We start from the raw sequence: 24,738 nt of genomic DNA on the forward strand, positions 1-24,738 counted from the left end.
CACATGCATGGTGGTGTGTTCTGTCCTTATTGTTGCTGGGATTAGCAGTGAGCAAAGATTAAGCAAATGAATGCTAAAGCCACTGCCCAGAATAACTCTCAGTCTCCATCACTGTGCTATCACAGCACAATCCACGTCAGCACTCACACAATTTTCTACTCAATATGGGAATTCTGGTGAGTGTCATTTTTTTCCAAAAATTTTTAAATGAAAAATGATGTGATAGCTTGTTTCTTGTCAGGTCCACTTGCTGTGTCCATGTCTAGTACCTTGATGTTTTCACCTACTTTTATTTGTCTTTGCATATGTTCCTTTGTTCCTTTAAAATTTTAAATATTAGGGATATTAAAAAGTAAATAAGTAAAACAAAATACAAATTCTTTGTACAGAGAGTATATAAACTGAGTATAATTGAATATACGCTGTCTACAGGTGACATTTAAGAAAGACCCAAAATAAATTAGTTTAGTACCATTTTTTTACAACAGCTGCAGAGGTAAATTATGCTAGCTCACTACTGTTGGAATCAAGAGTGTGATTCCCCAACGGTGTTATAGGCCAGTTGGGCATCTGCATACAGATATGATGGGTGGCTATGTTGGCTAGGTGGGGAGAGGGCAAAGGCCCTGTGATGAATCCTGTTACTGTATTACAGCCAGTAATACTAGGGAACCTTACACACTGTGATTTTGACTAGGATAAGGCAGTGGTAACACATAAACATGAAATTAAAAACTAATTTCTAATAATAATAACAAAATAGTAGAACATTTCTATCTTAATAGAAGTCTCCCCTTTCAGAATTACAGTGTACCTATCTACAGGTCATAGAAGGTCTAATAAGTGTAAAAATAATGGAAGGCATATGCTTTGTCACCAGATGAAAGCCAAATTGTAAAATATAGAATGTTTAATTATTATTAAACATTCTATTAGTAGTAGTAGTAGTATTAACAGATTTTTTATATCTTTTCCCATTGCAAGATATTTTATGTGTTTACTTGCATGTTTATTTTAACCAATAGTACCAAGATAAATGAAGAAAGTATTTTTCAACAGTTTGCATTATTATATATCATTTAGTTGTATAGTTGCTTGGGATGAAATGTAACAGAATGCTTTGAAATGCTTTGAATTGGACAGGTGTTTGACTTAAGCCAGTGCCCTTATGGTTTACCTAGCTAAGTAGAGCAGTAAACAACACTTGTTAAAGATGTTACTCATACACTTGTAAGAGTAAATGTGTCTGGTGTGATGGATTGATCCCCTGTCTAAAGTGTTTTCCTGCTTTGCATAATTTTAGGTGGCCCACTGTGATCCTGACCAGTATATTGACATGTTAAATAAATAAATACACATGTTAATAAATAAATCTACATTTTTATTTCAGTGGCTCGGTGGGTAGCACTGTTGCCTAACAGCAAGAAGGTCCTGGGTTAGATTCCCAGGTGGAGTGGTCCGGGTCCTTTCTGTGTGGAGTTTGCATGTTTTCCTCGTGTCTGTGGGTTTCCTCCAGGTGCTCTGGTTTCCTGCACAGTCCAAAGACATGCAGTCAGGTTACCTGGAGATACTAAATTGCCCTAGGTGTGTGCGTGCGTGTGTTTGCCCTGTGATGGACTGGCGATCTGTCCGGGGTTGTTCCTGAATTTCGCCCAGTAAATTGTACCCACTGCGAGCTTGAATAGGACAAAGCAGTGGTAAAACAAAACATGAATTAATGAAATTTATTATTTTTATATTCTGTTATTTTTATATTCATGTTCTATTTTTATGGCATGACTAGTCTACCTTTTTTTCTATATGGAGATTCTACAGCTGTGGTCTAGGATAGAGGTCAAGTTTTATAAAGACTAGGGCTTTATTTGATATGTATTTTTTTTACTGTTCCTCTGTTTACTGTAATGTTTTTCCCCTCTCCTCTCATGGACTGCCATTACAGTGAGATGAGTGATACTTCAACAGTGAGGAAAGCCCCACCACAGGCCCAGTCCTCTGGCAGTGGACACACCTTGATGCCAAAACGCCAGCCAGAACATTTTGCCTCAAAGCATGTGTGCTTCTACAAGAGTGGTGATGCCCAGTTCAGCGGTTTGCCTGTAGTCATCAACAAGCGCACTTTCAAGACCTTCGAGGGGTTGTTGGACAGCCTCTCTAAGCGCGTTCCTCTTCCGTTTGGGGTCCGCACTATTACAACACCGCGTGGTCAAACAGCAGTCCGATCCCTTGACCAGCTTCACCATGGTCATTCCTACATCTGCTCAGACAAGCGTACAGTCAAGCCCATCGACCTGGAGCAGGCCCGGCGAAAACCACCACCGTGGTACCATGCCCGGCCGGTAAGCAGCAGGCGCCTGGCCTCAACGAGACAGAGCTTTGGACCGCGAAGTGCGCCATGGAGTGAGTACGCTGCCATGCTGCACACCCCAAAGTGGGTGGTCGTATTCCATAATGGAGCTCCAGATGTTAAGCATACGCTGCTGCTGCATAGGAGAAACACACGCTCTTTTAAGGAGCTGATGGATCTTATATCTGAAGTCATGAACTTCCCAGTGCACAAGCTGCACACAGTTGATGGAAAGAAGGTAAGAGCTTACCAGTGATTTTTTTTCTGTGTATGCTATGCTGACACATTGTGGCTTGCTATTAAAAGTGTGACTGTTCCCTATTTAGTTAATATTTAAGATTATTCCAAAGACCCACACACAAACATACACACATACACCGATCAGCCATAACATTAAAACCACCTCCTTGTTTCTACACTCACTGTCCATTTTATCAGCTCCACTTACCATATAGAAGCACTTTGTAGTTCTACAACTACTGACTGTAGTCCATCTGTTTCTCTGCATGCTTTGCTAGCCCCCTTTCATGCTGTTCTTCAATGGTCAGGATCCCCACAGGACCACTACAGAGTAGGTATTATTTAGGTGGTGGATCATTCTCAGCACCGCAGTGACACAGACATGGTGGTGGTGTGTTAGTGTGTGATGTGCTGGTATGAGCGGATCAGACACAGCATTGATGCTGGAGTTTTTAAATACTGTGTCCACTCACTGTCCACTCTATTAGACACTCCAACCTAGTTGTTCCACTTTGTAGATGTAAAGTCAGAGACGATCACTCATCTATTGCTGCTGTTTGAGTTGGTCATCTTCTAGACCTTCATCAGTGGTCACAGGACGCTGCCCATGGGATGCTGTTGGCTGGATATTTTTGGTTGGTGGACTATTCTCAGTCTAGCAGTCACAGTGAGGTGTTTAAAAACTCCAGCAGCGCTGCTGTGTCTGATCCACTCATACCAGCACAACACCCAAATATTACCTACTCTGTAGTGGTCCTGTGGGGGTCCTGATTACTGAAGAACAGCATGAAAAGGGGCTAACAAAGCATGTAGAGAAACAGATGGACTACAGTCAGTAATTGTAGAACAACAAAGTGCTTCTATATGGTAAGTGGAGCTGATAAAATGGACAGTGAGTGTAGAAACAATGAGGTAGTTTTAATGTTATGGCTGATCTGTGTGTGCAGATGGTAAATTAGACACTTTAAATTGCCCCATGGTGTGAGTGAATCAGTAAATATATGGTTGAGTCTGTGGTATTTACTGGAGTTCTGCCAAAAGTGTGGTGACCTAGATAAAGCAGTTAGTAAAAATAAAGGAATTCATTATTGATTAATAATTTTTCCTCTTTTGGAAAAATTGCTTTGGGTGGTCTGTTAGAGCACCTTGTAAAGTAGGTGCCACAGAGCAATGTGGGTTTAATTTTAAGCTTTTTTTAGTCACTGTCTGTAAATGTTCTTCCTGTGCTGGGTTTTTCCTAGTACTCTGGTACCTCCCATACATATTTAAAATGTGCCTTGCTTATCCAAGTGGTTCCTACATCTAAGGAAGTAAGTAATTAGTGTATGTGTGTGTGTGTGTCTGTATAGGATATTCAAAAAACAGATATGCTGCTGTACCTGATACAATCATAAAACACACACTACCATGTTAGTGTAATTGCATTGCTTAGAATGGCCCACCTTCCAAGTAATATCTGGTCAGTAGAAATCCTATGGAGGTTTTTTTTATTTTATGTTTAATAATATAAAATACACCGACCAGCCATAACATTAAAACCACCTCCTTGTTTTTATACTCACTGTCCATTTTATCAGCTCCACTTACCATATAGAAGCACTTTGTAGTTCTACAATTACTGACTGTAGTCCATCTATTTCTCTACTTGCTTTGTTACCCCCTTTCATGCTGTTCTTAAATGGTCAGGACTCTTCCAGGACTACCACAGAGTAGGTATTATTTAGGTGGTGGATCTTTCTCAGCACTGCAGTGACAATGACATGGTGGTGGTGTGTTAGTGTGTGATGTGCTGGTATGAGTGGATCAGACACAGCATTGATGCTGGAGTTTTTAAATACCGTGTCCACTCACTGTCCACTCTATTAGACACTCCTACCTAGTTGTTCCACCTTGTAGATGTAAAGTCAGAGACGATGGCTCATCTATTGCTGCTGTTTGAGTTGGTCATCTTCTAGACTTTCATCAGTGGTCACAGGACGCTGCCCACAGGGCACTGTTGGATAGATATTTTTGGTTGGTGGACTATTCTCAGTCCAGCAGTGACAGTGAGGTGTTTAAAAACTCCAGCAGTGCTGATGTGTCTAATCCACTCATACCAGCACAACACCCAAATAATACCTACTCTGTGGTGGTCCTGTGGGGGTCCTGATTACTGAAAAGCATGTAGAGAAACAGATGGACTACAGTCAGTAATTGTAGAACTACGAAGTGCTTCTATATGGTAAGTGGAGCTGATAAAATGGACAGTGAGTGTAGAAACAATGAGATAGTTTTAATGTTATGGCTGATCTGTGTATTTGCAGATGGTAAATTAGACACTTTAAATTGCCCCATTGTGTGAGTGAATCAGTAAATATATGGTTGAGTCTGTGGTATTTACTGGAGTTCTGCCAAATGTGTGGTACCACTGCCTTGCATCCACTGTGACCTTGACCTGGATTAAGCCATTAGTAAAAATAAAGGAATTCATTATTAATTATGGGTGCTACAGAGCAATGTGGGTTTAATTTTAACTTTTAAGTCACTGTCTGTAAATGTTCTTCCTGTGCTGGGTTTTTCCTAGTACTCTGGTACCTCCCATACATATTTAAAATGTGCCTTGCTTATCCAAGTGGTTCCTACATCTAAGGAAGTAAGTAATTAGTGTGTGTGTGTGTGTGTGTGTCTGTATAGGATATTCAAAAAACAGATATGCTGCTGTACCTGATACAATCATAAAACACACACTACCATGTTAGTGTAATTGCATTGCTTAGAATGGCCCACCTTCCAAGTAATATCTGGTCAGTAGAAATCCTATGGAGGTTTTTTTTATTTTATGTTTACATGGAGGCACCCTCGATCCAAGCACTGGCACATCCTTGACTACATCATCGTCAAGCAGAAGTTCAGGAAGGACATCCAGATAACCAGGAGCATGCCAGGTGCCGACGACTGTTGGACGGACCATCGTCTCGTCGTCTCTAAACTGAAACTGAATTTGAGACAGAGACCTCGAATGCATACGACAAACCAGATGAGAAGGAAATATGACATCAGCAAACTGAACGACTCTGCTATGTCGGCAAAGCTCCAGGAAAACATCCAGCAATGTCTGACCTCGAACCCTGCCAACCCATCCTCGATCGAGGCAGAGTGGACAACACTACGTGCAGTGATCAATGATGCAGCCAAAGAAACCATTGGTCTGCAGAGAAGGAAGCATCAAGACTGGTTCGATAACAACCATAATAGCTGAAAAACGGAAAGCAAAGATCACTCACGAACAGGATCCATCAAATCATGAGAAGAAAACCAAAACCAGAAACGACAGTGCCAAGCATGGCTCAGAGAGCTCCAAAACAACTGGTGGCAACAGAAGAATTCCAATGCTTTGCTGATAAAAGAGACACAAGGAACTTCTACACGAGCCTCAAAGAGATCTATGGCCCAAGGAGATCCTCTGTTGGAACGCTTATGTCCTCTGACAACTGCACACTTCTAACGGACAGCCAAGCCATCCTAGACCGTTGGAAGGAACATTTCGACACTCTTCTTAACCGAAAGTCATCCGTTGCCAGAGACTTCCTGAGAAACGTCACCCAACTGCCCCCACGACTTAAACTGACAGCACCTCCGTCCTACCAAGAATTCGAAACAGCTCTAAGCCTCATACGATGCGGAAGAGCCGCTGGACCCGACAACATCCCAGTCGAGCTCCTTGTACATGGGGGTATAACACTCAAGACCCGCCTCTTCGTACTGATGCTCCGAATGTGGGAAGCAAGACAAGTCCCTGACAACATGAAGAATGCACTGATTGTGACGATCTTCAAAAAGGGTGACCGGAACAGCTGTGGGAATTACAGCGGAATATCCCTGCTTTCCATTGCTGGGAAGATGTCGCCCGGATCATCCAAAATCGTCTTCAAAAGGTTGCAGAAGAAATTCTTCCGGAGTCACAATGTGGATTCCGTACAACCAGAGGAACAATGATGAAGGACATGATTTTCTGTGCTCACCAGTTACAAGAAAAATCACGTGAACAGCAAAAACCTTTCTTCCTAGTCTTCTATGATCTGGAGAAGGCCTACGCCATGTGGGAAGTCCTATGACGCTTTGGCTTCCCCAACCCCTTCATCCAACTAATCCAAGCCCTACATACATATACAACATACTGTATCTGAAGAATTCCCAATCACGTGTGGACTGAAACAGGGATGTGTCCTTGCTCCTACCTTGTTTGCCGTCTACCTTGCCGCCATGATGTATGAGATACCACCCAATAACCCTGGCATTGAAATGAGGTACAGGCTGGACGGAGGATCATTCAACCTGTCCCGTCTGAGATCCACAAGCCTGGTTTCCACCATCAAAGTCACCGAAATGCAATAAGCAGACGACAACGCTGCACCAACCCACTCAGTCAAAGACTTACAAACATCAGTCAACAACTTCAACGCAGCATACACACGCTTTGGCATGACCGTGAACACCTCAAAAACCAAGGTCCTCACACAACCGCCTCCCGGGACTTCCCTACCAGACTTCAACATCTCAATCAACAAGAAGTGTGGAATGTGTGGACCACTTCCCGTATCTTGGCAGCATCCTGTCCACCCAGTGCACATCATCTAAGGACCAAGCGGCACATCGAGCCTTCGGAGGACTCACCAGCCGTGTCTTCCGTAACAAGGATCTGACCCATCAAACAAAACTTATGGTCTACAACGCCGTCGTCGCATCCACTCTTCTGTATGGATGTGAAACCTGGACCCTCTACCGAGCAGATCTGAAGAAGCTGGAGCAGTTCCACCAACAGAAGCTACGAGCCATCCTCAACATCAACTGGGATGATTATGTGACCAATAATTCTGTGCTGGAAAGAGCTTCCTCTGTCAGCATTGAAGCATCCATCATGAAACATCAACTCCGGTGGATGGGCCACGTAACTCGCATGTCAGGAGATCGACTCCCACGACGGATCCTGTTTGGTGAACTCGCATCGGGGAAGCAACCCCTCGGTGCCCCACTGAAACGCTACAAAGATCAATTAAAGCGGACCCTAAAATCCACAGGCATCGACCCCAAGACCGGGGAAGCATCGACTCAAGAAAGACCTCTGTGGAGAAGAGCGGTCAAAAAAGGAATTACACTCTTTGAAGCCAACAGAAGAGCGGATGTCAAAGCGAGACGACAACGGAGGAAGGAAAGAGCACGGCAACCTCGAGCTCTTACAATACCCTGTGAAAAATGTCCAAGAATGTTTGTCTCAAGAACTGGTCTCATCAGCCATCAGAGAGCCAAACACTGACGGAGAACCAAGCATCGCACTGGAGATCTATCCTCGGACTACGAGGGGACGCCATCATCATTCTCAGCACTGCAGTGACACTGACATGGTGGTGGTGTGTTAGTGTGTGTTGTGCTGGTATGAGTGGATCAGACAGCAGCGCTGATGGAGTTTTTAAACACCTCACTGTCATTGCTGGACTGAGAATAGTCCAACAACCAAAAATATATCCAGCCAACAGCGCCCCGTGAGCAGCGTCCTGTGACCACTGATGAAGGTCTAGAAGATGACCAACTCAAACAGCAGCAATAGATGCGCGATCGTCTCTGACTTTACATCTACAAGGTGGACCAACTAGGTAGAAGTGTCTAATAGAGTGGACAGTGAGTCTGATCCACTCATACCAGCACAACACACACTAACACACCACCACCATGTCCTTGTCACTGTAGTGCTGAGAATGATCCACCACCTAAATAATACCTGCTCTGTGGTGGTCCTGTGGTGGTCCTGTGGACGTCCTGAACAGGGTGAAAGCAGGTTAAAAAAAGTATGTAGAGAAACAGATGGAGTACAGTCAATAATTCTAAAACTACAAAGTGCTTCTATATGGTAAGTGGAGCTGATAAAATGGACAGTGAGTGTGGAAACAAGGAGGTGGTTTTAATGTTATGGCTAATCAGTGTAGATGGATGACACACTGAGTAACAGCCTACACTGCAAAAAATTATTTTTTGACTTAGTAAATAGAGTGAAGATTTTTAAAGTACTTTATACAAGAATATTCTAGTACAGTCTTGCTACTTAAGAATGCCACATATAATTTAGTGTGTTACTTGGTGTTTCTTTGTAATTATTTGTTATCAAATACATTAGTAAATTTTATTCTAAATACCAAGTAAAATTAACTATGTTTTTTATTTCTTGGATTGAAGCAAAGCAAAACTAAAAACTTCTAGTAAATATTACTTTATGTTCCACGCATGCGCATTGCCTGGCAAGTTCGGACATGTTTCACACACGGAGTGCAAAACGAGCTGCTGAGACTTTTGAATCTTCTCAAGTCTTCTCATCACAAAGTTTTTCGGTTGTTGAGGACACACTTTGGCCAAAGGGGACTGTTTTATGGTAAGTTGTCATTTTTTAAGAAATTATATTACCGTGCCAGTTAATATTATAAATATTTAAAATTTGTTTAACTTTCTACACTAGCATCCGTTAGCATGGCAGAATGAATGTTATGTAGTTATATTAATCGGGATAACTTGTTCCGTTTAATGAATGTGGCAGTGGCGATTTCTCTGAGACTGCAAGGGAAGCTTAGCTTCCCCTAAAATGTCAAAAATTAAATGGTGAAATATGTACAGTTGTGTTAACATTTCATTGACTACAAATGCGTTAGAACACGTTCATCTTGAAGACGAGTTCGTTCAGAATCATCTACTTATCACAAATCGACTCGATTTTGTTAACTTAACTCATACGTTCCCGGAGCGTCAATGCATTTACCCGCAGAAGCTGAGCGTCTCTTTGCTTCTATGGGGCTGCATGGGCGTCTCTGGGGGTAAATAGAGCTGTGGGCAGGTCTGGACGCTGAGCTTCTGCAAGATGATTGGAGGGTCAGTCGAAAGGCTGAATCCCGTTTTGATTGACAGCTGTCGCTGGGAGCTTCAGTACCATCGCGGATTTTGCGAGTGAAGTCGGAAGACAAACTGCAACCCATTTCATGCCATTTTCTTCAAAACTAACAAAGGGGAGAATTTATACATTTATATATAAATAAATTGACAAATTTTATGATGTAAGCCGACAATGAGCTTCCCCTCTTTGAAAGACCAGCAGCCGCCACTGGAACGTGGGCTTAAAACGTTGGTTCTAAAATAGTTCTTTTGTCTAATGATTATAAAAGCCTGTTTTGCTACTTAAAAATAAATCTGTCTGAGGCTGTATAGTCCAGGGTCTTTCAAATACAAATGTGCATTATTAGGCAACCTGTGAGCAAACCTTGAGAAAGTAAAATTAAATTATAATATGTAACATAACATTCTGAGGTCTACATAAACTTTATAATTACTAACTTATGTTATTTTTTTAATCTTTGTCTTAGGTGAAAGATGAGTTCAGGAGGATAACTAGTCAGTCCACCTGGAGCAAGTGTTTCTGACAAACTTTTACTTGCATCTACTTTTATTTTTTACTGCAAGTTTTCAGAAAAATGTTTGAAAGATTGATATCATTTATTTTGTCCTTACACTGTGACACTTTTATAGTTTGTTTTCCATTTACATTTTTTACTTTTGTGTAGCGAGTGACACTTTAGAAAACACGCTGTTTGAAAGACATTTTGTCCACTGAACTGTAAGTAAAAAATGCATTTCCATTAATTGAGCAAAACAAATAAAAAAGTTTGACAAAAAATGTTGTCTGTCTGTTATAGTGGTTTTTGTATATGGTAATCATTGATGTTGAATTGAATAATGTAAAATTATTTTGCATTTTATAATATTGCATTTTAATACTATATACAGTGGGGCCAAAAAGTATTTAGTCAGCCACTGATTGTGCAGGTTCTCCTACTTAGAAAGATGAGAGAGGTCTGTAATTTTCATCATAGGTACACTTCAACTATGAGAGACAAAATGAGAAAAAAAAATCCAGGAAATCACATTGTAGGATTTTTAAAGAATTTATTTGTAAATTATGGTGGAAAATAAGTATTTGGTCAATAACAAAAGTTCAACTCAATACTTTGTAACATAACCTTTGTTGGCAATGACAGAGGTCAAACGTTTCCTGTAAGTCTTCACCAGGTTTGCACACACTGTAGCTGGTATTTTGGCCCATTCCTCCATGCAGATCTCCTCTAGAGCAGTGATGTTTTGGGGCTGTCGCTGGGCAACACGGACTCCACAAATTTTCTATGGGGTTGAGGTCTGGAGACTGGCTAGGCCACTCCAGGACCTTGAAATGCTTTTTACGGAGCCACTCCTTCGTTGCCCGAGCGGTGTGTTTGGGATCATTGTCATGCTGGAAGACCCAGCCACATTCCATCTTCAATGCTCTCACTGATGGAAGGAGGTTTTGGCTTAAAATCTCACGATACATGGCCCCGTTCATTCTTCCCTTAACACGGATCAGTCGTCCTGTCCCCTTTACAGAAAAACAGCCCCAAAGCATGATGTTTCCACCACCATGCTTCACAGTAGGTATGGTGTTCTTGGGATGCAACTCAGCCTCCAAACACGACCAGTTGAGTTTTTACCAAAAAGTTCCATTTTGGTTTCATCTGACCACATGATATTCTCCCAATCCTCTTCTGAATCATCCATATGCTCTCTGGCAAACTTCAGATGGGCCTGGACATGTACTGGCTTAAGCAGGGGGACACGCCTGGCACTGCAGGATTTGAGTCCCTCTCGGCGTAGTGTGTTACTGATGGTAGCCTTTGTTACTTTGGTCCCAGCTCTCTGCAGGTCATTCATCAGGTCCCTCCGTGTAGTTCTGGGATTTTTGCTCACCGTTCTCATGATCATTTTGACCCCAGGGGATGAGATCTTGACCCCAAGGGAGATTATCAATGGTCTTGTATGTCTTCCATTTTCTTACAATTGCTCCCACAGTTGATTTATTCACACCAACCTGCTTGCCTATTGTAGATTTACTCTTCCCAGCCTGCATGGTGCAGGTCTACAATTTTCTTCCTGGTGTCCTTCAACAGCTCTTTGGTTTTGGCCATAGTTGAGTTTGGAGTCTGACTGTTTGAGGATGTGGACAGGTGTCTTTTATACAGATAACGAGGTCAAACAGGTGCCATTAATACAGGTAACGAGTGGAGGACAGAAGAGCTTCTTAAAGAAGAAGTTACAGGTCTGTGAGAGCCAGAAATCTTGCTTGTTTGTGGGTGACCAAATACTTCTTTTCCACCATAATTTACAAATAAATTCTTTAAAAATCCTACAATGTGATTTCCTGGATTTTTTTTTTCTCATTTTGTCTCTCATAGTTGAAGTGTACCTATGATGAAAATTACAGACCTCTCACATCTTTCTAAGTAAGAGAACCTGCACAATCAGTGGCTGACTAAATACTTTTTGGCCCCACTGTAATATAGTATTTTATAAGCCATGTTTTAATGCTTTTAGTGCTGCAATGTTTAAGTAAAATCTACTAAGGTACAGCTATTAAAATATACTTGAAGCAGTGTGTAGCAAAGTAACATTTACTGAAGAATTTCTAGTAAAATCCAGATAGAATTGTGAGTAACTTTTACTTGAATATATGGTCTGTTAAATTTACTAGCAGTTTGTACGTGGAAAAAGTTTTTTTAAGTAAATCTTACTCCACATCTTTTGCAGTGTACATAGCTACAAATGGGCTACAAAAAGCAATCATATAACCATAAAAGTGCATCTACATGAAAAATGTAGGGCATAAACGGACAGTGTAGGTAAACCAATAAAGTAGCAAGTGTGTGTTTTCCCATTATGTTTACAGTGTCTGCTCATGATAAACAAATCCTTTATTCACATTTCTGCTTAGTTTAGACTCTACGGCTAAAGAAATGATAAATTACACAAAAATTACCAATATGACAAATATATAATTTACAAAAACACGCATAATCTGCATTAATGTGATTCAAAACGTTTAGCCATTTCAACAAACTAACAAACAAGGAGGGTTGAAGAAGACTCATCACCCTGAAGCATTAAGCTTCTTTACCCTCTCATCCTATTACACAGCAATGCATGCTGGGACAGAAGCCTGAAGAGAGGGATAAGAAACTGAGAGACACAGTGCTTGTCCTGTCCAAATACTTCAATCATTTATTCAGATCTGAGATTCTTTTTCCTAATGTTGCCTTTACTGACTGTCATACACCAATAATTCAACAGTGGTTCCCATCTTGCACTCTGATTTATGGATTGAAGCAGAAATGGTTGTCAGTCCAATAGGTTCTAACATCTCTAATCAGAACTTTAGAGTGGCCAAGGCCTGACCAAGGCCATCCTGACCAAGGCCATTCTTGCCCAGATGCCTAATTTGTTCAGATGGCATACTATAAAAGGATTCAAGGTTGTGCCAAGCTTCTTCCATTATTCCACTATAACAGCTCAAGTCAAATTGCAACAGGTGCAGTTGTCTTCATCTTATATTTAGCTTAATTTTAAATACAAAAAATGATTTCTCTTATGATTTGTTCACCCAGTTTAACAATAATTGTACACTGATCAGCCATAACATTAACACCACCTCATTGTTTCTACACTTATTGCCCATTTTATCAGCTCCACTGACCATATAGAAGCACTTTGTAGTTCTACAATTACTGACTGCAGTCTATCTGTTTTTCTGCATGCCCTTTCATGCTGTTCTTTAATGGTCAGGACTCTTCCAGGACCACCACAGAGCAGGTATTATTTGGGTGGTGGATCATTCTCAGCACTGCAGTGACACTGACATGGTGGTGGTGTGTTAGTGTGTGTTGTGCTGGTATGAGTGGATCAGACACAGCAGCACTGATGGAGTTTTTAAACACCTTACTGTCACTGCTGGACTGAGAATAGTCCACCAACCAAAAATATCCAGCCAACAGCGCCCCATGGGCAGCATCCTGTGACCAGTGATGAAGGTCTAGAAGATGACCAACTCAAACAGCAGCAATAGATGAGTGATCATCTCTGACTTTACATCTACAAGGTGGACCAACTAGGTAGGAGTGTCTAATAGAGTGGACAGTGAGTGGACACGGTATTTAAAAACTCCAGCAGCGCTGCTGTGTCTGATCCACTCATACCAGCACAACACACACTAACCCACCACCACCATGTCATTGTCTCTGCAGTGCTGAGAATGATCTACCACCTAAATAATACCTACTCTGTGGTGGCCCTGTGGGAGTCCTGACCATTGAAGAACAGCATGAAAGCAGACTAAAAAAGTATGCATGAGTAACAGATGGACTACAGTCAGTAATTGTAGAACTACAAAGTGCTTGTATATGGTAAGAGGAGCTGATAAAATGGACAGTGAGTGTAGAAACAAGGAGGTGGTTTTAATGTTATGGCTGATCAGTGTATATTGGTGTTGTGTTCTCTTTGTGTTTCTGTGAGTTTCAAACAGTTGATATGATTTACCCCCATGTTCTAAAAACTTGAGGTTAATAGATTGACTACTCAGTAGAATGGTGCCTGGTTCAGGGTGTATTTCTACAATGTATTTAGTGTTCTTTCTTCCTTTATACGTATTATAAAACTTATTTCTCTGTATTACAGGTGAATGGACTTCTGGCTTTGATCTTATGTTCAGGTGTATTGGTAGCTTCCGGCCGTGAACCTTTCAGAAAAGTTCATTATAATGTCCAAAAGCCCTCTGCTCCAGCATGGCTACCAGCAAAAAGTGTAGGGAGGCTACATCACAGAACACGTAAGTTCAACACACTTCATCCACCTTACATAATCAGCACATTTATACAGCAAAATTCCAGTTACGGTCTACTATAGCAGTCTGTATATGCACATATATACATACATACGTATATATACAGTATATATAGGTGCAGCACATTGATTTATTCATTTGGGGGCTAATTATTAACTGCCCTATGATGGACTGGCAACCCGTCCGGGATGTTTCCTGCTTTTTTTGACCTATGAATCAGACACACTGCAACCCTGACCAGATTAAACCCATGGTAAAACAGACAATGAAAAATGAAATACAACTTAGTGTTAAAAAAAAAGAAAAACAACTGAGAAATAAAACTACAGTATATAAAATTACAACCATAAATCAGAAGAAGTTGGGACAAAAACATGCTGAGTCCAGTTTATTGGGTGAAAAGCAGGAAACAACCTGGACAGGTCACCAGTCCATTACAGGGCAAACACACATACACACATTTACACACACACTCATACCTTGAGGGACTAGAGGGAGTATCTCCAATTAACCTGACTGCATGCTCACACAGACATGGGGAAAACAGGCAAACTCCACACAGAAAGGACATGGACCGCTCCACTTAGGAATTGAACACAGGACCTTCTTGCTGTTATGCAACAGTGCTTTCCACAGAGCCACCAAGGAAAAATGCAGTGTTTCCTACAATTACTTTGACTTTAATGTCATTGCAGACAATTTAAACGCAATATATTTCATGTTTTGTCTGGTCAACTTCATTTCGTTTATAAATACACTATATTGCCGAAAGTATTCACTCACCCATCCAAATCATTGAATTCAGGTGTTCCAATCACTTCCATGGCCACAGGTGTATAAAACCAAGCATCTAGGCATGCAGACTGCTTCTACACACATTAGTGAAAGAATGGGTCGCTCTCAGGAGCTCAGTGAATTCCAGCGTGGTACCCTGATGCCACCTGAGCAACAAGTCAAGTCGTGAAATTTCCTCACTACTAAATATTCCAGTCGACTGTCAGTGCTATTATGACAAAGTGGAAGCGATTGGGAACGACAGCAACTCGGCCACAAAGCTGATAGCGCAGGGCTAGCGGATGCTGAGGCGCATAGTGTGCAGAGGTCGGCAACTTTCTGCAGAGTCAATCGCTACAGACCTCCAAACTTCATGTGGCCTTCAGATTAGCTCAAGAACAGTGTGTAGAGAGCTTCATGGAATGGGTTTCCATGGCCGAGCAGCTGCATCCAAGCCTTACATCACCAAGCGCAATGCAAAGCGTCGGATGCAGTGGTGTAAAGCACGTCACCACTGGACTCTAGAGCAGTGGAGACATGTTCTCTGGGGTGACGAATCACGCTTCTCCATCTGGCAATCCGATGGACGAGTCTGGGTTTGGCGGTTGCCAGGAGAACGGTACTTGTCTGACTGCATTGTGCCAAGTGTAAAGTTTGGTGGAGGGGATTATGGTGTGGGGTTGTTTTTTAGGAGTTGGGCTCGACCCCTTAGTTCCAGTGAAAGGAACTCTTAATGCTTCAGCATACCAAGAGATTTTGGACAATTTCATGCTTCCAACTTTGTGGGAACAGTTTGGGGATGGCCCTTTCCTGTTCCAACATGACTGTGCACCAGTGCACAAACATCAGTGTCTGACCTCACAAATGCGCTTCTGGAAAAATGGTCAAAAATTCCCATAACCACACTTCTAAACCTTGTGGAAAGCCTTCCCAGAAGAGTTGAAGCTGTTATAGCTGCAAAGCGTGGGTCGACATCATATTAAACCTATGGATTAAGAATGGGATGTCACTCAAGTTCATATGTGTGTGAAGGCAGACGAACAAATACTTTTGGCAATATAGTGTAAGTGAATATATCCATTCCTGCATTTCAGGCATGCAACACATTCCAAAAAAGGGCTTATTTAGGAATAATAATGAGGTAAAAAATAACAATGATGTAATTTTAAACAGGTGGTGTCAACAGGTGACTGTAATCAGGATTAGATTCCTCTGAAAAGCTGAGTCTTTAAGCAGCAAATATGGGCAAAGGGTCTCCTGTTTGTCAAGAAATGCATGAGAAAATGATTAAAATGTTTTAAATATCAAAGTATTGGAAGGGATCTCCCTCTACAGTGCATAATATCATTAAACAATTCGAGGAACCTGGAGGAATTTCAGCACATAAAGCTGAACACCTGTGAACTCAGTCAGTGCCCCTGGCAAAGGTCATTTATACTTCTGTGGTGGCAGCATTAATGATTTTGTTAATGATAAAGATTTTAGAGCAACATATGCTGCCTTTAAGAGAAGAACCACGTACTGCACACATTACAAAGGCATGGCTGTGCAAGAAGAGAATACAGGTACTGGACTAGCATGCATGCAGTTCTGATTTTTCTGATCTCAGTAGATCATTTAAAATAAAAAAATGCGACAACAACAACCTTGAACTGTTGCACAACTTAGTTTAAAATTGAAACAATTTGCTTGGTATCCTCAGTGCCAAAACACTTTTTAAGTGTTGTGAGAAAGAATGACAACATGTAGGAATGGATTGACCAGACAAAACATGAATTATCTTTGGTTTTATACTGTCTGCAATAAAGTATTTTTGATTTGAGGGTGTATATTGCTTGTTACTGTAACTGTTGGATGTATGTTGGCTTGTACAGTATATCTCGCTGTCTGGGGATGAGATTATCTGGGAAGTGCTGATGCACTGTATCTCCAGTAATACCCAGCCTAACCTATATATTGTGACATGCATGACAACTAGCTCACATCTTTGCTTTTACTAATCCATACCTCTTTCCTTTCTCTCCCTGTCAATGCTTTCCTGTTGTCCTGGTCTGGCTAATCAACTTACATCTCATTCTTTCATGTCTACTACTGTCTGATTCTGGTAAAATGCTATTCTCCTATTCTATACATTACTGTGTTTGTCCATCTTTTCACTAAAAATGCACATCCAAAGGAAAAAAGACATCTTTGACAAGCAGCACAAGATCTCGTCCCTTCTCACCATCCTCGGAGCGGTATATTGTAAATCAGTTACACAACAGTTTCTCAGAAAATGCTTCTAATCCCACTGGATCTGAAAATGAAATGAAGACTGGGCAGCATGTGGACTCTGTAGAGGCAGATACAATGACTTGCAAGGATGTAACTGCTGAGGAAAACATCTGCATGCCCACTAATGATGACATTGAGAAGTCCTTCAGGGTCAATGAGGATGGCAGCATGACGGTAGAAATGAAGGTGCGCCTGACTCTTAAAGATGAGGAAACAGTTCATTGGACAACAACACTTAGTCGCTCCACTGTTGCTAATCAAATCAAATCTGTCTCGGAATCACATCCTGATCTAGGTGAACTTTTGTGTGACAACATTTATTCTGACGTTGACTCAAAGGCCTTAGAAATAAATCAAATGTGTCCCGAAGAACATAGAGAAGTCTCCTCTAAAGACTGTCCTCAAGCAGCACATGAAAATTTGGAGGAAGGTAATACAGGGCAAAGCATAGGGCTAAAAGTGCTCGCCCAGGCTTTTCCTTCTTCCTTGGGGTGGTGCCAAATCAAACAGAAGCAATTACCTTTAGGAAGCACCAATAACGTATCTAAAACTGAGAGCCAACAGAATGTGCTGGGATTTTACACCGACAAGGAAGAAACAAGTAATGAGCAAATAAAGCAAGAGTACTGCATGGTAAAGCATCATCCAGTACCAAAACCACGCAATACCATGTCTTGTAAACTGAACTCAACCTCCTCACAACAACAGGCTGATACCTATAAATCTGCAGAGATTCTGCAACTACAAGACAGTGGGAAGAAGACAGTGCTTCATATCGTTAAACAGCAGACTTGCCAGAAGAGTTTCCTTGCAAATACAGAGTTTCATGCCCAGGGCATCGACACATGTGATATATGTTCTACTGAGGACTTGAGTACCAAGATTTCCACTATTGATGAGCCAATGCAGATGGGTCACTGCAGAGAAACTACCTCTCAGGAGTCAAAAAAACACACTGCAGAGATACCGCTGGTCATAAAATCAGCTAAACACTCAGCAGCTAGGATGACTTCAGCAGCTGGCATACGCAGGAACAAAAAGCCAGTTCGAGTAATAGTAAAAAAGTGCTACAGAACTCGCAGTGTCACTCTTGAACATATGAGGAAAGATACCAAAACTGACATTCTCAAAGAAATAAACAAAATTAGAGCTGAAATATTTAGCCGATCTGGAGTTATGAAAACTATGATTAAGTATTACCAAGCCAAAGCTGTTTACAAGCTATTAAAACAAAGAACCAATACAGCTAATGATCATAAACATGTTTGTTCCACCTTGCCTAATGCAGTTGGGTTAAAAATACAAAGCACAAGTAAATCATTCACAGGCAAAGAATCTTGTACCAGTGAAGAACATCTTGCTCAGACATTTTTGTACAATGGGAAACAGAATAATAATTCCACACAGGAGAAAAATTTACTTCATATATCAACCAATAAATCTACCCTCAAACGGCAAACATCAATGCAAGATGAGCAAGACTTTCAAAGAGAAACATGTGAACTGAGGGAAAGTGCCTCCCTTCCAGCTCTTCATTTTTCATCCTCTGTTTTGAATGAACGTGTGGAGCTCTGGCTGCAAAAGAACAAACCTGAACCCTTTCCCTTTCAAAAAGAGGACCCACCATCCAAGCTACATTCTTTACAGGTGTCAGAGATAGCTTCATGTGGGGATTTAACATGCCTTGCTTCAGTAGATAGTTCTTCTAGAATTGTGTCTTTAACAAAGTCCCTAAAGGAGGATGCATCCTTTTCTAAGAAAGAGATGTTGCCTAGTGATCCATGCTCAGAAAGACTATCAATAACTAGAGATTCCACTCAAGAAAAGTCATCTTTGTGTAAAAATAAAAATGTGAAAAATGACATATTGCTTAGTGACGAAGAAACAAAATCATTTCAATTGAATCTTCCTTTAAATGATGATTCTACAACAGAGGAACCTTCTATAAACCTTATAGAATCATTTCAATCCAATCCAAGTTTTAAAAACAACATGAATGAGTCATTGAATAAAATATCCACAGTAAATGACCTTCTGAAACAAGCACCTGATCTTAGAATTCCCTCCTCAAAAAAGACACTAATTAGCCAAGACTCTATTGAAAAAATACCCAACAACAACACATCGTCTATAGCATCACTATTCACAAATCAAGGTGTTGAAAGAGAACCTCAATCTGAAATTGCAATCAGTTCTGAATCTGCAGTGACATATTTGGAAAAATCCAAAGCAAGTAGTGCCTCAATGAACTCAAGTTCACAGAGGGACCTTGGCACAGGTGAAACTGATGAGGATACAATTTCATCTGCAAATAGAAACGAGTCGACTATGTTAGGAAAAAAATCATACACGGTCAAAATGGCTGTACGACCTGATTTGAGACGTGTTCTAGATAAGCTCTGCTATGTGATAAAGTCACTTGATGAAGAGACTCAACATAAATGTTTGGAAAAGCCCAACAGCATGTCAGACTTCTTCTCATACTTAGCCTCTACCTTTGGTTCCTCTTCACAAGTCCTCCTAGCTTTCCTCTCCATTATGACCCTGAAGGACAGTCTGGAAACTGGAACTGTACAGTGCCAGGCTGACGACAGCTCGAGCTGTTCTGAAGCATTGCTTTTGATCCTCTCTCTTAAGGAGATGGCAAGCATAGAGAATGCAGAGCAGCTAAGATCTAGTCTAAATGATCTACAAAATTCAATGTCTGATCAACTGTTGCATAATTGGAGAGGCTTTCAAGAGTTATGTAATCAGTCCTTAAATTGCAGTGTTACACCTAAGTGCAATAGAAGTGACTCTTATAGTGGGCCAAGCTGTACAGAGGAGGCAATTCAGGGGCTCATGGAAGAATTAGGTGTTCCTGACAGGGTTAGAGAGGAACTAGCTGCTATTTGTACTTGTGAGGAGAGGATCAGAGCTAGTATGGTAGAAGGATCAGATAAGCTGTGTGAGGCATTAGCAGAGATAGAGTTAAATAAATATACAAATCCAGTCTTAAATAAGGAAATGAGTAGGTTGCCTGACTCGAAGATGCTTGAAGATGATGTAAGCAAGTACGTTTCTTCAGTCATTGAAAAAGCAATTCATGCACATACCACAGAATGTGACAGTTCAAATATCTCAATGGTCCATTCATTGGTTAGTGCTAAAGACCAAATCAAAGTAGAAATTGGCAAACGAGAAAGAAATGTCTGTCCCATATCTAATTCAGACACCTACAAGAAAAGACCGTCTAGTAGATCTGCCTTGATAGAACAGCATCAAGGAGTCAAGAAGCAAGATGTCAAGTCCATGAGAGAGAAGGAAAGCAATGTGGTGGAGCAAAGACATAACGAAGAACAAGACATATATAAAGACAGAGCCATATATGATGACAGTGTAGTGATAGCAAGAAGAACATTGTCCGGGATAGCAAGTGTGCAGGACGATTACATTGTGGAGGACAATCCTAAATGTTCTGAGACACAAGATAGCAATAACAAAAAGGATGATGTACAAAATCAAAGCCAAATAAATAAAGTTTGGGCTACTAAAAAGGGCTCAACATTTTCTGAGTCAAGTAACAGTGAAGATAGACTGGCCACCAGCTTAGAGGAAGAAGAAGATGATAATTGTGATGAAGAATATATGGACTTTTCTGAAGATACAGAGCAAAAGCATTCCTTTCATGGTTCAACAAACTGTCAAAGAAAAAGCATGGCAAGTCAAGAACAAAGCCAACTCTACAGTAAAAGAGACCATCTTAAAGGACCGCCTGAAATGAAATCCACCCTGACTGCTATTCATGTAGGGTCACATATGAAGAAGGACATGAGGCAAAATAAACAGAAGAGGCAACAAGTAAAAACAAGTCATTTCAAAGAAGAGCAGGTGATTGTGGAGGTACCAGAATGCTACATGTATGAAGAACATTTGGGAGATCAAAAGGAATATGGTCTTAAAGAAGCTGTGGTATGTGAGAAAAACACACCTCAAACAAAGAAATATTTAGTGGCAGAGCTCATCAATAACATGGAATCATTTACTCAACAAACCAGCAATAAACCAGAAAGTCATGTGAACAGATTCACAGCCCAGACTGAGGTATCAGAACCTTTAGAAACTTTAAACCTGACCTCAGAAACCCTCCCATCTTCATTGACTTTCAGTTATGAATCTTTAAGCAGCTCTTTGGCACAGGAGCAAGAAAGAACTACTCACGTTAACAGAGTGAAGTCAATTAGGGAAATGTTTCTCGCCAAAAGCAACACTAATACCCAAAATAAGCACAGTCAAAATTCTGATCATTCTGAATCCATAGACTGTGGGGAGAACTGGTCCCAAAGGTCACCAGAGACATCCAGTGGAGAAGATGACACATGCCACTTAGCCATTGCTAAAGGTTTTGTTAGAAGAACCATTGAGAGGATTTATGGTAGAGGTAATATGAATAGTACAGGGCCAGATGATATAAGACCACAATCTGCCTCCCAGAGAAAGAGAAGAGCAGGACCTGGAAGGACCAATGTCACTAATCTGGCATCATTTCATGAAGCCCGTGCTCGGTTAATAAGTGACTTATCATACTTCAGTGCCACAAGTTCATGTGACGTCCTTAATGCACCAACTCATGGACAGGTAGAATTAAGAGATGCTAATCTACCAGACAAAGATCACTGTAAAAAAGGAAAGAAGAACACAACCATATTAACTGAGCCTTTGCAAAATAGTATGACAGCAGATTCACATAATAATGACTCATTAGCAACTAAGATTAGCTATTTCAACCTTCCAAATGCCAGTGACTCTGAGCTGGAGTCAGAAGAGCAAAAATCTGACAGCACCCAAACAGAGATTAAAGTACCCCCTGAACCACAGATGCTTAAACCCTGGGCTGAGAAAAACAGCTTTCTACCTGTGTTTAGCCCACCAGCCTTTAAAAAAGCAGACAATAAGGTACATCCACTAACGGAAGCTTTAACAAGCCCTGTTGTTAGCCAGCCTGTTAGCAGACAAAGTGCACAAACTGGAGTTGTAAGGCATTCCACAGAACCTGATCTCCTGGAGATGCTCTTCATATTTTGTGGGCAACACTGTCCCGTACTGTAAACCAACGTGCAGGAAATTAAATCGAATACACAAGAGAATGTACAATGCCTGACATGTAAACATGAGTTATTTCTGAAGGAAAACAGCTGCTGGAGGCACTAAAGATGATCATGAGAACAGGTGTTGGTTATTGATTAGCACTAGGGTCACAAAACATAAATTATTTAGTGCCGAATCTCTTGTCAATTATTCAGTGCACAAAATGTTGGTACCTTATTTATGCAAAAAATCCTTAGTCAAAATGTTTTTTATGTTCTATGTATAAGCACTATGGCATTTAAAATTAATAAATTAATTTTAAATGGGCCCTTTGACACAGTATGTGAAGCATACAATCTCTAGCTTGGGTTTTAAGATGGACAGTGATTTTAAATTGGACCGTCAAATTGGTGCAGTAGTCAAATCCAGCTTTTTCCACTTGAGGCAGCTGGCAAAGGTGAAGTCAATCCTTTCACATGAGCACTTTCAAACAGTGATCCATGCCTTCATCACATCTCGGCTGGACTACTGTAATGCACTTTATTTTGGAGTCAGCCAGTCCTCGCTCAAACGTCTCCAGTTAGTGCAAAATGCTGCGGCCCGACTTTTAATGGGATCACGTAAGAGAGAGCATATAACCCCCATTCTGGCCTCCCTCCATTGGCTGCCCGTGCATTTCAGAGTACATTTTAAGATTCTGTTGTTTGTTTTTAAATCTTTAAATGGACTTGCCCCGCCTTACCTCGCTGAACTGCTCCATCCCCACACTTCTGCTTGGTGCCTCAGGTCAGCTGATCAGCTGCTCCTGGAGGTACCAAGGTCAAAGCGTAAGCTCAGAGGGGATAGAGCTTTTTCAATCGCTGCCCCTAAATTATGGAACAACCTACCACTCCATATTAGACAGGCCTCTTCACTGGCTATTTTTAAAACTAGTCTTAAAACCCATTTTTATTCCTTGGCTTTCAATCCAGCATGAGACTTCTCATTGTTTCTAGTGTTTGTTTTATGTTTTATAATTATCTATGTACAGCACTTTGTTACAGCTGTTGTTGTTTTTAAAGTGCTCTATAAATAAAGTTGAGTTGAGTTGAGTTGAGTTGAGCTTGATTGGTACCCTAAAGGGAGTTCATTTAAGCATAATTTGTTTACATAAACACTGATACACAAATCCTGCTAACCTGCCATCAAACATTAATTTTCTTCATGGTTTATGAGTGTATCATAACAATCAAACCAACTGTTAGCTTAATTTTGGTTTTATGTATGAATTCTCCATTAAGTTAAGCTTAGAACATGTGCATACACCTGTAATGAACATGCATCTCATGTCAGTCATGGGATTTTAGTGATTGCTACATCTTACTTGCTACTTCTTTGTCAAAAATATTTTTTATTTATTGTGGAGTTTTTTATGTGATACATTTGCTGGGACAAAATAATACTTTTTTTATATTCCCTAGCCCTTTCTAGTTCAACCTGCTGCTTTTGATAGCCACCAACAAGCATCTGGCACAAATCTCAATTCTCAACATTTACAATTTAGGTTAAAGTCAGGACTTTTGAGAAGGCCACTCCGAAAGCTTTTTTCCTTATTCAGTTTTTTCCGAAAGCAGTTTTGTCATGTGTTTTGTGACACTGGCCTGTTGGAACACCCAGTTCCAACCTCTGGTTAATGGTTTAAGAACATGTTTGGTCTGCTTTTTTGGGACATCTGCAAAGCTCCAGAAAATAATACTACCACTACATTAGGTACAGTATTGGGTTCGCTACTTTTGTATAGTTTCGCCAAAAAATCTTTATTTTATCTGACCCTTGTTTTGTTTTTTTTATATTTCTCCATGTGAACTCCTTTTGGGTTCTCTTTCCAAGATGACCTTTTGGGTTCTCTTCCCAACCTTAGCAAAAAGACCACTTTTCCCTGTCCCTTGTACTTACAGACTGTTGTTTGTACAAATGTGCCATCAAGTCGATTCCAAACCCTGGCGTTCTACAAAGAACTTTTTAGACCTTTGTACACCCACTAACATAAAATGTTGTATGAATATTTTCAGCAAATTGTTTTTTTTAGCTTGATCTGACTTTTTGTCATAAAAAATGAACAGCTGGAGAATTCATTGCACCGGTGCACCTGTGAATATATTGTGTTTAACAGTAGTCTGATAGATAGTGTAAAAAGATGGTGTATGATGTATAGAGATTAATTTTACATACTTTATTATCAGTAGTAATTAAATGTGTATACAGTTTTCCCCTGTAATAAGGAACAGCCAGTTGAACAAAGAACCCCAAGTAGTTTAAACCCTTTTTTATTCTTAAGTCAGTGGCA

General features: G+C 40.7%; 1 protein-coding gene across 1 annotated transcript; it reads left to right on the forward strand.

Moving 5' to 3' along the window:
* Window positions 1–1,943: 1,943 nt before the first annotated feature.
* On the forward strand, window positions 1,944–22,433 carry LOC134311885 (uncharacterized). Its single transcript, XM_062993534.1, has 3 exons — window positions 1,944–2,582; window positions 14,132–14,282; window positions 17,248–22,433. Exons 1-3 carry the CDS (start codon window positions 1,944–1,946, stop codon window positions 22,431–22,433), a joined length of 5,976 nt encoding a protein of 1,991 aa, XP_062849604.1.
* The last annotated feature ends 2,305 nt before the right edge of the window (window positions 22,434–24,738 follow it).

Source organism: Trichomycterus rosablanca, chromosome 4 (genome assembly GCF_030014385.1).
Source record: "Trichomycterus rosablanca isolate fTriRos1 chromosome 4, fTriRos1.hap1, whole genome shotgun sequence".
NCBI lineage: Eukaryota > Metazoa > Chordata > Actinopteri > Siluriformes > Trichomycteridae > Trichomycterus > Trichomycterus rosablanca.

Bases quoted from the DNA above. Each gene is read 5' to 3' on its own strand.
- LOC134311885 (XM_062993534.1), top strand. From the start codon at position 1,944: ATGAGTGATACTTCAACAGTGAGGAAAGCCCCACCACAGGCCCAGTCC. The intron at 2,583-14,131 runs GTAAGAGCTTAC...TCTGTATTACAG, and splicing joins ACACAGTTGATGGAAAGAAG to GTGAATGGACTTCTGGCTTT. The intron at 14,283-17,247 runs GTAAGTTCAACA...GCACATCCAAAG, and splicing joins GAGGCTACATCACAGAACAC to GAAAAAAGACATCTTTGACA.